Source organism: Kogia breviceps, chromosome 10 (assembly GCF_026419965.1).
Source record: "Kogia breviceps isolate mKogBre1 chromosome 10, mKogBre1 haplotype 1, whole genome shotgun sequence".
Lineage (NCBI taxonomy): Eukaryota > Metazoa > Chordata > Mammalia > Artiodactyla > Physeteridae > Kogia > Kogia breviceps.
The window spans coordinates 73393253-73408041 of NC_081319.1; the positions used below are offsets into that span (position 1 = coordinate 73393253).

Here is a 14789-nt window from a genome sequence, read left to right on the forward strand (position 1 = left end):
TTTGCTTGACCTGATGTGATTTCTTTCTCTTTTAAGCCCTTGTCATTCTTTGCACCTCTCTTATGATTTTCATATTCCACTTTATGCTATTTTGTACTATTTTTATACACTGTGCTATGAGTTCCAGGAAGGCAATGACTATGTTAGTAAGCTCAATGCCTAGCATAGTGTCTGGAACCAAGTTGGACCTCAATAAATGTTTGCTAAATACATGAGTGATTCCACATGACTAGGCTGTAAGCCAGGAAGGCAGACACTTCTGTAACTCCTGTGGCACTTAGCCGTGTTTTATATCCAGTAGGTATTAGAAATATGGTGAATTAAATTTAACATCTGTCAACTTTTTCTCCTTTGATGACAAATTATTTAAAAAACACAACACAGACAAGATTTCAATACTGAACACTAGACTTTACTGACTTTTTTTTAACAGCAATAACCACGACTGTCTTTGGAACCTTAAATGGAATATGCATCCCTATTTAGGAATACTAAAATTATACTAAAGTAAGGTGACTATTTTCCCTATGGTTAAGACTAGTAGTTATACTGTTTTACTTCATGAGACATACTTAGATTCTAACTATATTCCCTTTATAGTATATGACATAATGAGCTTTCAAAAGTAGAAGTTCTATTTTCATTTAAATTACTAAATGCAGAATAGCTTTAACACACATGTGTATATATGCATATATATGTCTATAAATAAAAATATAGCCACTTACTCTTTTAAATTAAAATTATTTTTTGTGATAATTGTAGATTTACATGCAGCTGTAAGAAATAATGCAGAGAGATCCCACGTACCCATTACCCGGTTTTTCCCAATGGTAACATCTTGTAAAATGATATGAAAATATCAAAACAAGGACATTGGCATTGATACAATCCACTGATTTAGTTCAGATGTCCCAGTTTTGCTTATACTCACGTGTGTGTATGTGCTTTAGTTCTACGCATTTTGATAGCTGTGTGTATCCACAGCCACAGTCGAGATACAGAAGAGTCCTTCACTACAAGGATCCATCACTGGACTCACATAACTGTTCCTACTTCCCTCCCTAACTCCTGTCAACCACTAATCTGTTATCTACTTCTCTAATTCTGCCATTTAATGAATATTACAAAATTGAAATCACAAAGCATATTACATTTTGGGATTGGCTTTTTTCACTCAGCATAGTTCCCTGGAGATTCATCCAAGTTGTTAAGTGTATCAATAGTTCATTCCTTTTTGTAATTGCTGTTTTATTAAACTTAAAGATCCATAGTTTACATCGGGGTTCACTCTGTGTTGTAAATTCTATGGGTTTTGACAAATGCATGAAGTTATGTACCCACCATTACAGTATCATATATAATAGTTTCACTGCCTCCAAATCCTCTGTGCTTCATCTATTCATCCCTCTATCCCTGGCAACCCTCCTCAAGCACTGGCAACCACTGATCTTTTACTGTATCAATAGTTCTGCCTTTTCCAGAATGTCATACAGTTGGAATCATATAGTGTATAGATTTTTCATACTGGCTTTTGCACTTAGCAATATGCATTTAAGGTTCCTCTATGTCTTTCTGTGGTTTAGTAGCTCATTTCTTTTTATTGCCAAATAATATTCCACTGCATGGATGTACCATGGTTTTCTATTTGCCTATTGAGGGATATATTAGTTGCTTTTGGTTTTTTGGCAATTATGAATAAGGCTGGTATGTCCATTTGTGGGTAGGTTTTTGTGCTGTTATAAATTTTCAGCTCAGTTAAATACCTAGGAGTATGACTGCTGGATCATATGGTAAGACTATACTCAGTTTTGTAAGAAATTTGAAACTGTCTTCTAAAGTGGCTGTACCATTTTGCATTCCCACTAGCAATGAATGAGAGTTCCAGTTGTTCTGCATTCTTATTAGCATTTGGTATTGCCAGTTTAAAACATTTAAAAGGTGTGTAGTGGCATCTTCTGTTTTAACTACAATTCTTTAATGACAGAAGATGTTGAGCATCTTTTCATATAATTATTTACCATCTATATATCTTCATCAGTCAGGTGTCTCTTCAGATCTTATTCTCATTCCTTAATTGAGTTGTTTTCTAATTGTTGAGTTTTAAGAGTTCTTTGAATGTTTTAGATACAAGTCCTTTATCAGATATGTGTTTGGAAATATTTTCTCTAATTCTCTGGTTTGTCTTTTTATTCTATTGACTGTCTTTCAGAGAGCAGGTGTTTTGAATTTTAATGAATTCAACTTACATATTTTTTTCTTTCACAGATCATGCTTTGGTCTTGTATCTAAAAACTCATTGCCAAATGACTAGAGCAATAATTGCAAAAAGTGACTGACTTTAGCTTGGTGCCCTGACAGCATGTATACAAAGTCTACAGGTAGTCAATAGGCATACGCTTCTGCAAGGGCAGAGAGGTAGAACTCATTAGAATATAAAAGAAGAAACAGAAAAGGCAGAGTACATGTGAGAAAAACAAGAGCATCCATCATGTGTTTTGGGGGAAGGTGTGTTGCTCAATGGTAAGGAACCTGTTACTGAGGCTATTATTGTACAATATCAAAATGGCCTTTAATTCCATTTTACATGGTTAAGCCAAGTTTAAGAATGTGGAAGGAATCAAATGTGTATATTGTCATTGTCCCTCAAATAGATGATTGCAGGAGAGAACCAAGGTCAACAGACATTTTGCCTACTGCTTTTGGATGGTATTCAGAGTGCTTGGGACATTCCAGCTCACAACAAATAAAGCCAGTCAACCTAACTGACAGGATTTCAGGGTTAGAGCCTGTCCCAGTTCAAAAGTGTGTGAAACCAGATTAACAGTGCATACTCTTAATCCAATCCAGGTATAGCAAAAGTCACACCCCATTATAAAGAATTGCTTTATACCTTAATGAAAGGCAAATCCTCTAAAATCCCCAGAAAACTAGCAGACTCAATACCAGTCAAATCCCATTATCCCCACACCAAAAGACTATGCAGCTCTTGAGTTGTTTTGGAATTTTATACTATTGAATATATATGAAGTAAACAGGTCATAGTCCTGGCATATGGGAATCTTTTTTCTTAATGAGAATCTTCTCATTTTTATTTTAATGAGATTTGTTGTCATGTAATTATAGTCTGAAATGTAAGATAAGAAAATCTTTCAAACCACTTTTGTATGCGTGTGTTTGTGTGTGTGGTAGTTCATTGAAAACATCTGTTTTGTAACTGAGGGCACTTCTGACTTGAGTCAGTGAACTCATTCTCCAACAAGAGGACAAAGCTACTAAAGAAGGAGTAGTAGTTTAAGACAGAAAGCTGGCACCAGCTATAGAAACAATCTGACCAACATTGAGAACCACTACTAAATGCCAGGCACGCTGGGAAATGCAGAGACACAGAGTGAATTAAGGCTTTGTCCTTGCTCTCAAAAGGCTTAAGTTGCCCGACTCAAGATGATGGAGGAGTGAGACGTGGAGATCACCTTCCTCCCCACAAATACATCAGAAATACATCTACATGTGGAACAACTCCTACAGAACACCTACTGAATGCTGGCAGAAGACCTCAGACCTCCCAAAAGGCAAGAAACTCCCCACGTACCTGGGTAGGGCAAAAGAAAAAAGAAAAAACAGAGACAAAAGAATAGGGATGGGACCTGCACCACTGGGAGGGAGCTGTGAAGGAGGAAAGGTTTCCACACACTAGGAAGTCCCTTCACTGGAGGAGACAGGGGGTGGCAGGGGAGAAACTTTGGAGCCACGGAGGAGACTGCAGCAACAGGGGTGCAGAGGGCAAAGCAGAGAGATTTCCGCACAGAGGATCAGTGCCAACAAGTGCTCACCAGCCTGAGAGGCTTCTCTGCTCACCCTCCATGGCTGGTGCGGGCTGGGAGCTGAGGTTCTGGCTCCAGAGGTCAGACCGCAGGGAGAGGACTGTGGTTGGCTGCGTGAACACAGCCTGAAGGGGTCTAGTGTATCACAGCTAGCCGGGAGGGAGTCCGGGAAAAAGTCTGGAACTGCCTAAGAGGCAACAGACCATTGTTCCAGGATGTACGAGGAGAGGGAATTCAGAGCACCGCCTAAACGAGCTCCAGAGATGGGCGCGAGCCGTGGCTATCAGCGTGGACCCCAGAGACGGCCATGAAATGCTAAGGCTGCTGCTGCAGCCACCAAGAAGCCTGTGTGCGAGCACAGGTCACTATCCACACCTCCGCTCCCGGGAGCCTGTGCAGCCCGCCACTGCCAGGTTCCCATGATCCAGGGACAACTTCTCCGGGAGAACACACAGCACTCCTCAGGCTGGTGCAATGTCATGCTGGCCTCTGCCGCCACAGGCTTGCCCCGCATTCCGTACCCCTCCCTCTCCCAGGCCTGAGTGAGCCAGAGCCCCCTAATCAGCTGCTCCTTTAAGCCCATCCTATCTGAGAAAAGAACAGATGCCCTCAGGCAACCTACACACAGAGGTGGAGCCAAATCCAAAGCTGAACCCCAGGAGCTGTGTGAACAAAAAAGAGAAACGGAAATTTCTCCCAGCAGCCTCAGGAGCAGTGGATTAAATCTCCACAATCAACTTGATGTACCCTGCATCTGTGAAATACTTGAATAGACAAGTATTTGTCTATTCACCACTGAGGCGGTGGACTTTGGGAGCAATGATATATATATATTTTTTCCTTTTTCTCTTTTTGTGAGTGTGTATGTGTATGCTTCTTTGTGTGATTTTTGTCTGTATAGCTTTGCTTTTACCATGTGTCCTAGGGTTCTGTCTGTCCGTTTTATTTATTTATTTTTTTTAGTATAGCTTTTAGCATTTGTTATCATTGGTAGATTTGATTTTTGATTTGGTTGCTCTCTTCTTTCTTTCTTTCTTTTTTTATTACTTGTTAATTTTTTAAATTTTTAATAATTACTTTTTATTTTAATAACTTTGTTATTTTACGTACTTTCTTTCTTTTTTTCTCCCTTTTCTTTTGAGCCATTTGGCTAACAGGGTCTTGGTGCTACAGCCGGATGTCAGGCCTGTGCCTCTGAGGTGGGAGAGCCAAGTTCAGGACATTGGTCCACCAGAAACCTCCTGGCTCCATGTAATATCAAACAGTGAAAGCGCTCCCAGAGAACTCCATCTCAACGCTAAGATGCAGCTCCACTCAATGACCAGCAAGCTACAGTGCTGGACACCCCATGCCAAACAACTAGCAAGACAGGAACACAACCCCACCCATTTGCATAGAGGCTGCCTAAAATCATAATAAGGTCAAAGACACCCCGAAACACAGCACTGGACGTGGTCCTCCCCACCAGAAAGACAAGATGCAGCCTCATCCTCCAGAACACAGGAACTAGTCCCCTCCCCAGTGGGTTGTGTAGGAAGCCTACACACCCACTGAACCAACCTTACCCACTGGGGGCAGACACCAAAAACAATGGGAATTACGGACTTGCAGTCTGTGAAAAGGAGACCCCAAACACAGTAAGCTGAGCAAAATGAGAAGACAGAGAAACACAGAGCAGATGAAGGAGCAAGGTAAAAACCCACAAGACCAAACAAATGAAGAGGAAATAGGCAGTCTACCAGAAAAAGATTTCAGAGTAATGATAGTAAAGATGATCTAAAATCTGGGAAATAGAATGGAGAAAATACAAGAAATGTTTAACAAGGACCTAGAAGAACTAAAGAGCAAACAAACAATGATGAACAACACAATAAATGAAATTAAAAATTCTCTAGAAGGCATCAATAGCAAAATAACTGAGGCCGAGAACAGATGAGTGACCTGGAAGATAAAATAGAGGAAATAACTACTGCAGAGCAGAATAAACAAAAAAAAATGAAAAGAATTGACGACAGTCTCAGGGAACTCTGGGACAAACATTAAACGCACCAACATTCAAATTATAGGGGTCCCTGAAGAAGAAGAGAAATAGAAAAGGACTGAGAAAATATTTGAAGAGATTATAGTTGAAAACTTCCCTAATACAGGAAAGGAAATAGTTAATCAAGTCCAAGAAGCACAGAGAGTCCCATACAAGAAGAATCCAAGGAGAATCATGCCAAGACACATATTAATCAAACTATCAAAAATTAAATACAAAGAAAACATATTAAAAGCAGCAAGGAAAAAACAACAAATAACATACAAGGGAATCCCCATAAGGTTAACAGCTGATCTTTCAGCAAAAACTCTGCAAGCCAGAAGGGAGTGGCAGGACATATTTAAAGTGATGAAAGGGAAAAACCTACAACCAAGATTACTGTACCCAGCAAGGATCTCATTCATTTTGACAGAGAAATTAAAACAGACAAGCAAAAGCTAAGAGAATTCAGCACCATCAAACCAGCTTTACAAGGTATGTTAAAAGAATTTCTCTAGGCAGGAAACACAAGAGAAGGAAAAGAGAAGGAAAAGAACTACAATAACAAACCCCAAACAATTAAGAAAATGGTAATAGGAACATACATATCAATAATTACCTTAAATGTAAATGGATTAAATGCTCCAACCAAAAGACATAGACTGGCTGAATGGATACAAAAACAAGACCTGAATATATGCTGTCTACAACAGACCTACTTCAGAGCTAGGGACACATACAGTCTAGAAGTGAGGGGATGGAAAAAGATATTCCATGCAAATGGAAATCAAAAGAAAGCTGGAGTAGCAATTCTCATATCAGACAAAATTGACTTTAAAATAAAGATTATTACAAGAGACAAAGAAGGACACTAAATAATGATCAAGGGATCAATCCAAGAAGAAGATATAACAATTGTAAATATTTATGCACCCAACATAGGAGCACCTCAATACAAAAGGCAAACAGCATCTCAATACATATGCTAACAGTCATAAAAGGAGAAATCTACAGTAACAAAATCATAGTAGGGGACTTTAATACTCTAATTTCACCAATGGACAGGTCATCCAAACAGAAAATAAATAAGGAAACAAAAGCTTTAAATGATACATTAAACAAGATGCACTTAATTGATATTTATAGGACATAACATCCAAAAACAACAGAATACACTTGCTTCTCAAGTGCTCATGGAACATTCTCCAGGATAGATCATATCTTGGGTCACAAATCAAGCCTTGGTAAAGTTAAGAAAATTGAAATCATATCAAGAATCTTTTCTAACCACAATGCTATGAGACTAGATATCAGTTACAGGAAAAAAAATCTGTAAAAAATACAAACACATGGAGGCTAAACAATACACTACTTATTAACCAAGAGATCACTGAAGAGATCAAAGAGGAAATAAAAAAATACCTAGAAACAAATGACAATGAAAACACAATGACCCAAAACCTATGGGATGCAGCAAAAGCAGTTCTAAGAGGGAAGTTTATAGCAATACAATCCTACCTCAAGAAACAAGAAACATCTCAAGTAAACAACCTAACCTTACACCTAAAGTAATTAGAGGAAGAAGAACAAAAAAATCCCCAAAGTTAGCAGAAGGAAAGAATTCATAAATATCAGATCAGAAATAAATGAAAAAGAAATGAAGGGAACAACAGCAAAGATCAATAAAACTAAAAGATGGTTCTTTTAAACAAAATTGATAAACCGTTCACCAGACTCATCAAGAAAAAAAGGGAGAAGACTCAAATCAATAGAATTAAAAATGAAAAGGAGAAGTAACAACTGACATGGCAGAAATACAAAGGATCCTGAGAGATTACTACAAGCAACTATATGCCAATAAAATGGACAACCTGTAAGAAACGGACAAATTCTTAGAAAAGTACAACCTTACAAGACTAAATAGGAAGAAATAGAAAATATAAACAGACCAATCACAAGCACTGAAATTGAGGGTGTGATTAAAAATTTTCCAACAAACAAAAGCCCAGGACCAGATGGCTTCACAGGCGAATTCTATCAAATATTTAAAGAAGAGCTAACACCTAGCCTTCTCAAACTCTTCCAAAATATAGCAGAGGGAGGAACACTCCCAAACTCATTCTACGAGGCCACCATCACCCTTATACCAAAACCAGACAAAGATGTCACAAAGACTACATGCCAATATCACTGATGGACATAGATGCAAAAATCCTCAGCAAAATACTAGCAAAGAGAATCCAACAGCACATTAAAAGGATCACACACCATGATCAAGTGGGGTTTATTCCAGGAATGTAAGGATTCTTCAATATACGCAAATCAAAGTGATACACCATATTAACAAATTGAAGGAGAAAAACCATATGATCATCTCAATAGATGAAGAAAAAGCTTTCGACAAAATTCAACACCCATTTATGATAAAAACCCTGCAGAAAGTAGGCATAGAGGGAACTTACCTCAACATAATTAACACCATATATGACAAACCCACAGTCAACATCATTCTCTATAGTGAAAAGGGAAACCATTTCCACTAAGATCAGGAACAGGACAAGGGTGCCCACTCTCACCACTATTATTCAACATAATTTTGGAGGTTTTAGCCCCAGCAATCAGAGAGGAAAAGGAAATAAAAGGAATCCAAGTCGGAAAAGAAGAAGTAAAGCTGTCACTGTTTGCACGTGACATGATACTTTACATAGAGAATCCTAAAGATGCTACCAGAAAACTACTAGAGCTAATCAATGAATTTGGTAAAGTAGCAGGATGCAAAATTAATGCACAGAAATCTCTTGCACTCCTATACACTAATGATGAAAAATCTGAAATAGAAATTAAGGAAACACTCCCATTTACCACTGCAACAAAAAGAATAAAATACCTAGGAATAAACCTACTTAAGGAGAGAAAAGACCTGTATGCAGAAAACTATAAGACACTGATGAAAGAAATTAAAGGTGATCCAAACAGATGGAGAGATATACCATGCTCTTGGATTGGAAGAATCAACATTGTGATAATGACTATACTACCCAAAGCAATCTACAGATTCAATGCAGTCCCTATCAAACTACCAATGGCATTTTTTACAGAACTAGAACAAAAAATTTCACAATTTGTATGGGAACACAAAAGACCCCCAATAGCCAAAGCAATCTTGAGAAAGAAAAATGTAGCTGGAAGAATCTGGCTCCATACCTCAGACAATACTACAGTTGGGTACAGTAGGGTACTGGCAGAAAAACAGAAATATAGATCAATGGAACAGGATAGAAAGCCCAGAGATAAACTCACGCACAGATGATCACCTTATTTTTGATGAAGGAGGCAAGAATATACAATGGAGAAAAGAGAGCCTCTTCAATAAGTAGTGTTGGGAAAACTGGACAGCTACATGTAAAAGAATGAAATTATAACACCTCCTAACACCATACACAAAAATAAACTCAAAATGAATTAAAGACCTAAATGTAAGGCCAGACAGTATAAAATCCTTAGAGGAAAACATAGGCAGAACACTCTATGACATAAATCACAACAAGATCCTTTTTGACCCACCTCCTAGAGAAATTTAAATAAAAACAAAAATAAACAAGTGGGACCATAAACAAGACGAAAAGACAGCTCTGAGAATGGGAGAAAATGAAGTGGCAAATGAAGCCACTGACAAAGGATTAATTTCCAAAATTTACAAGCAGCTCATGCAGTTCAATATCAAACAAGCCAACAACCCAACCCCAAAATGGGCAGAAGACCTAAATAGACACTTCTCCAAAGAAGATATCAGAGATTGCCAACAAACCCATGAAAAGATGCTCAACATCACTAATCATTAGAGTAATGCAAATCAAAACTACAGTGAGGTATCACCTCACATCAGTCAGAATGGCCATCATCAAAAAATCTACAAACAATAAATGCTGGAGAGGGTGTGGAGAAAAGGGAACACTCTTGTACTGTTGGTAAGAATGCAAATTGATACAGCCACTATGGAGAACAGTATGGAGGTTCCTTAAAAAACTAAAAATAGAACTACCATATGACCCAGCAATCCCACTACTGGGCATACACCCTGAGAAAACCATAATTAAAAAGAGTCATGTACCACAATGTTCATTGCAGCTCTATTTACAATAGCCAGGACATGGAAGCAACCTAAGTGTCCATCGACAGATGAATAGATAAAGAAGATGTGGTACATATATACAATGGAATATTACTCAGTCATAAAAAGAAACAAAACTGAGTTATTTGTAGTGGTGAGGATGGACATAGAGTCTGTCATTACAGAGTGAAGTAAGTCAGAAAGAGAAAAACAAATACCATATGCTAACATATATATAGAATTTTTAAAAAAAGGTTATGATGAACCTAAGGGCAGGACAGGAATAAAGATGCAGATGTAGAGAATGGACTTGAGGAAACGGGGAGGGGGAAGTGTAAGCTGGGACGAAGTTAGAAAGCGGCATGGACTTATACACACTACCAAATGGAAAGTAGATAGGTAGTGGGAAGCAGCCAAATAGCACAGGGAGATCAGCTTGGTGCTTTGTGATCAGCTAGAGGGGTGGGGTAGGGAGGGTGGGAGGGAGATGCAAGAGGGAGGATATATGGGGATATATGTATAGCTGATTCACTTTGTTATACAGCAGAAACTAACACACAATTGTAAAGCAATTTTACTCCAATAAAGATGTTAGGGCTTCCCTGGTGGCACAGTGGTTGAGAATCTGCCTGCCGATGTAGGGGACACGGGTTCATGCCCTGGTCCGGGAAGATCCCATATGCCGTGGAGCGGCTAGGCCCGTGAGCCATGGCCGCTGAGCCTGAGCGTCCAGAGCCTGTGCTCCACAATGGGAGAAGGCCACAACAGTGAGAGGCCCGTGTACCGCAAAAAAAAAAAAGATGTTAAAAAAAAAATGCAGCTTAAGGCTATTTCTAGCAGGACAATAGAAAATATCTAGATCACTTCTTATTCTTTTTTGAAGGGGAGAACAGCCACGAAATAAATCCTATCCTATGAGGTCACTAATCTTTGAACTCTAGACATTGGAGGTTGGATGGTTGTTAAATATTATATAATTCAATGTCCACATTTTACACACAAAAAGAAACCCAGAAAAGTGAAAAAAATTATCTAAGATTTCAGGTTTGGGTCTAGAACCCAAATTTCCTGACTTCTAATCAAGTGCTCTTTTCTCTATATCACACTACCTCTCTTAGAGGTCAAAGGAATTTTCTCTTCCCATAGTTAGGCTGCACCTAATTATATCAATTAGACTCAGACTCACAGGGCTCATGTTGCTCTCCCTTTACAGTCTCATCTTCAAAAGGTCTCCTTCATAGTTTCAATTTAACAGATAATTTCTAAAAATTTTAAGGACTTACTTTGGCATAGGTGGAAGAGAGACTACCAGTGCATTTAAGGCATACTTCTTTCCTCTGAGCAATGTATGTAACTATAAACATCTGGTGCAGTATTCTCAGACACCCAAGTTATGTATGTGAAACGTATCACCACCACCCACTCAAGTTTTCTAATGGAAATCTCCCTTTTAGGTCAATGACTCCTTAATTTTCTAGTTCCCGTGGTAAAATCTCTTTCTTTTTTTTTTTTTTTTACATCTTTATTGGAGTATAATTGCTTTACAATGGTGTGTTAGTTTCTGCTTTACAACAAAGTGAATCAGTTATACATATACATATGTTCCCATATCTCTTCCCTCTTGCATCTCCCCCCCTCCCACCCTCCCTATACCACCCCTCTAGGTGGTCACAAACCACCTAGCTGATCTCCCTGTGCTATGCTGCTGCTTCCCACTAGCTATCCACCCTATGTTTGGTAGTGTATATATGTCCATGCCACTCTCTCACTTTGTCACAGCTTACCCTTCCCCCTCCCCATATCCTCAAGTCCATGCTCTAGTAGGTCTGTGTTTTATTCCCATCCTATCCCTAGTCTCTTCATGACATTTGTTTTTTTCATGGATTCCATATATATGTATTAGCATACGGTATTTGTTTTTCTCCTTCTGACTTACTTAACTCTGTATGACAGAATGTGAAGCTATTTTTTCCTATTCTGGCATGAGGGTGAGAGTATCTGGTTTTTAATCCTTGTTCTACCATTAACCGATTAGTTTTGAAACCTAGGGGAAGTTCTACCTCTCTGAGCTTCGTCTCCTCAGTCAGTAAAATGACTAGAGCACCAACTTGCTGTGATTCACCTTCTTTGTAAAACCAATCAAGTCCAAGGTGCTAGGCATAATCTTTCAGTCTTTCTTTTATTCCTTTCCTATCTTTCTCGTGATCTCTTCCTTCCTTCCTTCCCATCTTTCTTTCTATTTATTTATTGCATATCTCTCAGATTTCTCTCTCCTCCATGTTCATCATAGCCAAGCCCTTCATTTCTGGATTATTATTAAACAAGCTATCAAGCTCTTCCGTGTAGATATGACTTGTTAAAAACTATTTTAAACAAGAGTTAGTCTAGAGGTATACAGGTTAGACTGGAGGCTAGAAAACTAATTAAGAAGCCTATTAGAATAAAGATTAATCTCACAGCAAAAGCCTATCATTCAAATCCCTCAAAAGCTGGCTTCAGTTGGCCTTTCTGCTTTTACTTCACATGACTCCTCAACACATGGCCTTTATGTCTTTAATGTTTCTATCCTTCCTATGAGGAAAGTGCTTCCTTTTTGTAAAGTTCCAATAGCTTCTTTAAAATCAATTTCTTCCATGGAATCAGTAATCTTTCCTTTCTCTTAACTTTTATACACATATTAAGAGTGCCAACAATAATCCCCTTTTCTAACTCCCTCTAGTAAATATTGTTAGCATAAAAAAAGATGAGATGTAAAAACTCTTAACATTAACAGAAGAATGTACATAAAGGTTATATAACCTATTTTCTTTATTATCTCTTCTTGTTTCCTTTGCAAATTAAAATAAGCAAATGGTTGTTGACCTTTTTGGTAGAGGATTAATATATACTTTAAACCGCTTTAGAATGTTTAATAAGAAAAATATTACAATGCATTTTCTTGGCTCTACCAACATTCTGAAGATGTCTGGACAAAAGTATATGAATTGTTACTAATTAATATATGTATAATTTAGGCAAATATTCAAACAAGCAGCGATTAATGTTATATAAATACTTGCAGAGTAACTTATTCCATTAAGAGATAAGCTCTGAAGACTCTATTTACATTTCAGTTATGAAACAATCAGTGCCAATCTGACCAAATGCGTGTCAGTGTTAGTCAATAACAGCAGAGAAGCATTTGGGGAAAACTTAAAAGTTTTATTTTCTCTCTTTCAGATTCTTTTATTGCTAATTTGAATAACTTCTTCAGAGAAAGACCACAAGTAGAGGAGTAAAAGGGTTTCATGTGGCAAGAGCAAAGTAGTACTGTCACATCCCATCAATCCTCTCAGCGCCCACTCTCCGAGAACATTCACTGCATTTGTTCGTACCGACTCCAAAAAAGATTGTCTCAAGAAATGAATTTCAAGCAGTTTTTGGTCCCATCACTACTGTCTATTTGTCATAACTGAAAAAAATATCCACTATACTGCAAAAAGATTCTGTTATCCAGTATTTGTTAATTATGATTAAGGCCAGAAACATACAAAGTTTCAAAGAAAACAAATGAAGGGAACATCTGAAAATAATTTCCCCCCATTCTTTGTTGTTCTGCTACTCACGGCAAATCTTCCAAACTGGAGGCTTCATGTCTTGGATCCAATAGATCATAACCACATTCATTGTAGATTTCCAAATAGGAAATGTGCGTTGTATATATTTTGCTGCTGTCCTGATTGGGAAAGAGAAAGACATTATTAAATGGCTATAAACCACGATTCGGCTTAGAGAAAGATGAACACATTTATCACTAGTTTCCTCACAGTTTCCCTCCTTCACTCTCTCACTTTGGATGGTTTACATTTTCAGTTCGTGACACTTTCAAGTTGCCAGTTACCATATGCATGAGGCTTTTTTTTTTCCCCCAATGGCCAACACCCATGATTACAAGCAACTTCAGTCTGTTATTTTTTATTAGTTCCACATTATACATAAAAAGTCAATATACACTTAAAATGAGCCAACTTGGTTGCAGAACTGTATAACACACCATTTTTTACTTTCCAGACAGAAAAAAGAACAGAACACAGAATTCTTACTTCAGTTTAAAAATTTCAGTAGCCAAAGAGTTACCATCTTCAATCATAATTCCTTTTTAACTTTTCTAATATTCAAATTTCCACTGACAAATAGATAACAGACAATAAATAGATATGGAAAGTGAATTCCAGGGAACATAAATAGTTTAGATCAATCAGGTAACAGTAAGAGTGGACATTAACAGTTCACTACCTATACCTTACCTGTTGGGTTAATTTTCCTTGCCCAAGTGGCAAATTAGGGATATTCAACTGTTGGATAGGGAGAGGTATTTTCTGTGGGTCATTGCTGAAATGCAATAATATAGGCATCAATGTAATCAGGATAAAAGTCAAGGTGACTGGTCCTACTCTCAGTTCTGCTGACAGACAAAAAGGACCTTCTCCCTCTGAGACGGAATAAAACAGGGAATTTTTTCAGGTCTCGAGAAAATTCCAAGCTCACTTTTTCAATACCAAATATCAATAATAGCACTTCTTGTTTCCCCCAAAACACAAACGCTTCCATTTCTGCAAATATTAGAGTCTTGCTACTTATAAGAGGAGAATATATTTGTGTCTTCTGGCAAGAAGGTCAGCAGATTGTCAGAGTGGATATTCACAGAAAGGATTCTCATCTATATCCAAGACAATCCATTTGACAGGTGTTATTCAAAGAAGGAGAAGACCAAGTCACAGAGATGGGGGAGAGAACAGTGGCCTGCAAATCCAAAGCTGGAATGCTAATCATACTAGCTCTGAGCCCCTACCAA

At 38.0% G+C, this 14789-nt stretch overlaps 1 protein-coding gene across 3 annotated transcripts in view; it reads right to left on the reverse strand.

Annotated features, from left to right (window-relative positions):
• Positions 1-14789, reverse strand: part of KIF6 (kinesin family member 6) — a 400730-nt gene that overhangs the window by 300626 nt on the left and 85315 nt on the right. For all 3 annotated transcript variants that reach the window (XM_067006146.1, XM_067006147.1, XM_067006148.1), the window contains exon 5: positions 13561-13670. In XM_067006146.1, coding sequence (XP_066862247.1) covers positions 13561-13670 — 110 coding nt within the window. The remainder of the gene's footprint in view (positions 1-13560; positions 13671-14789) is intronic.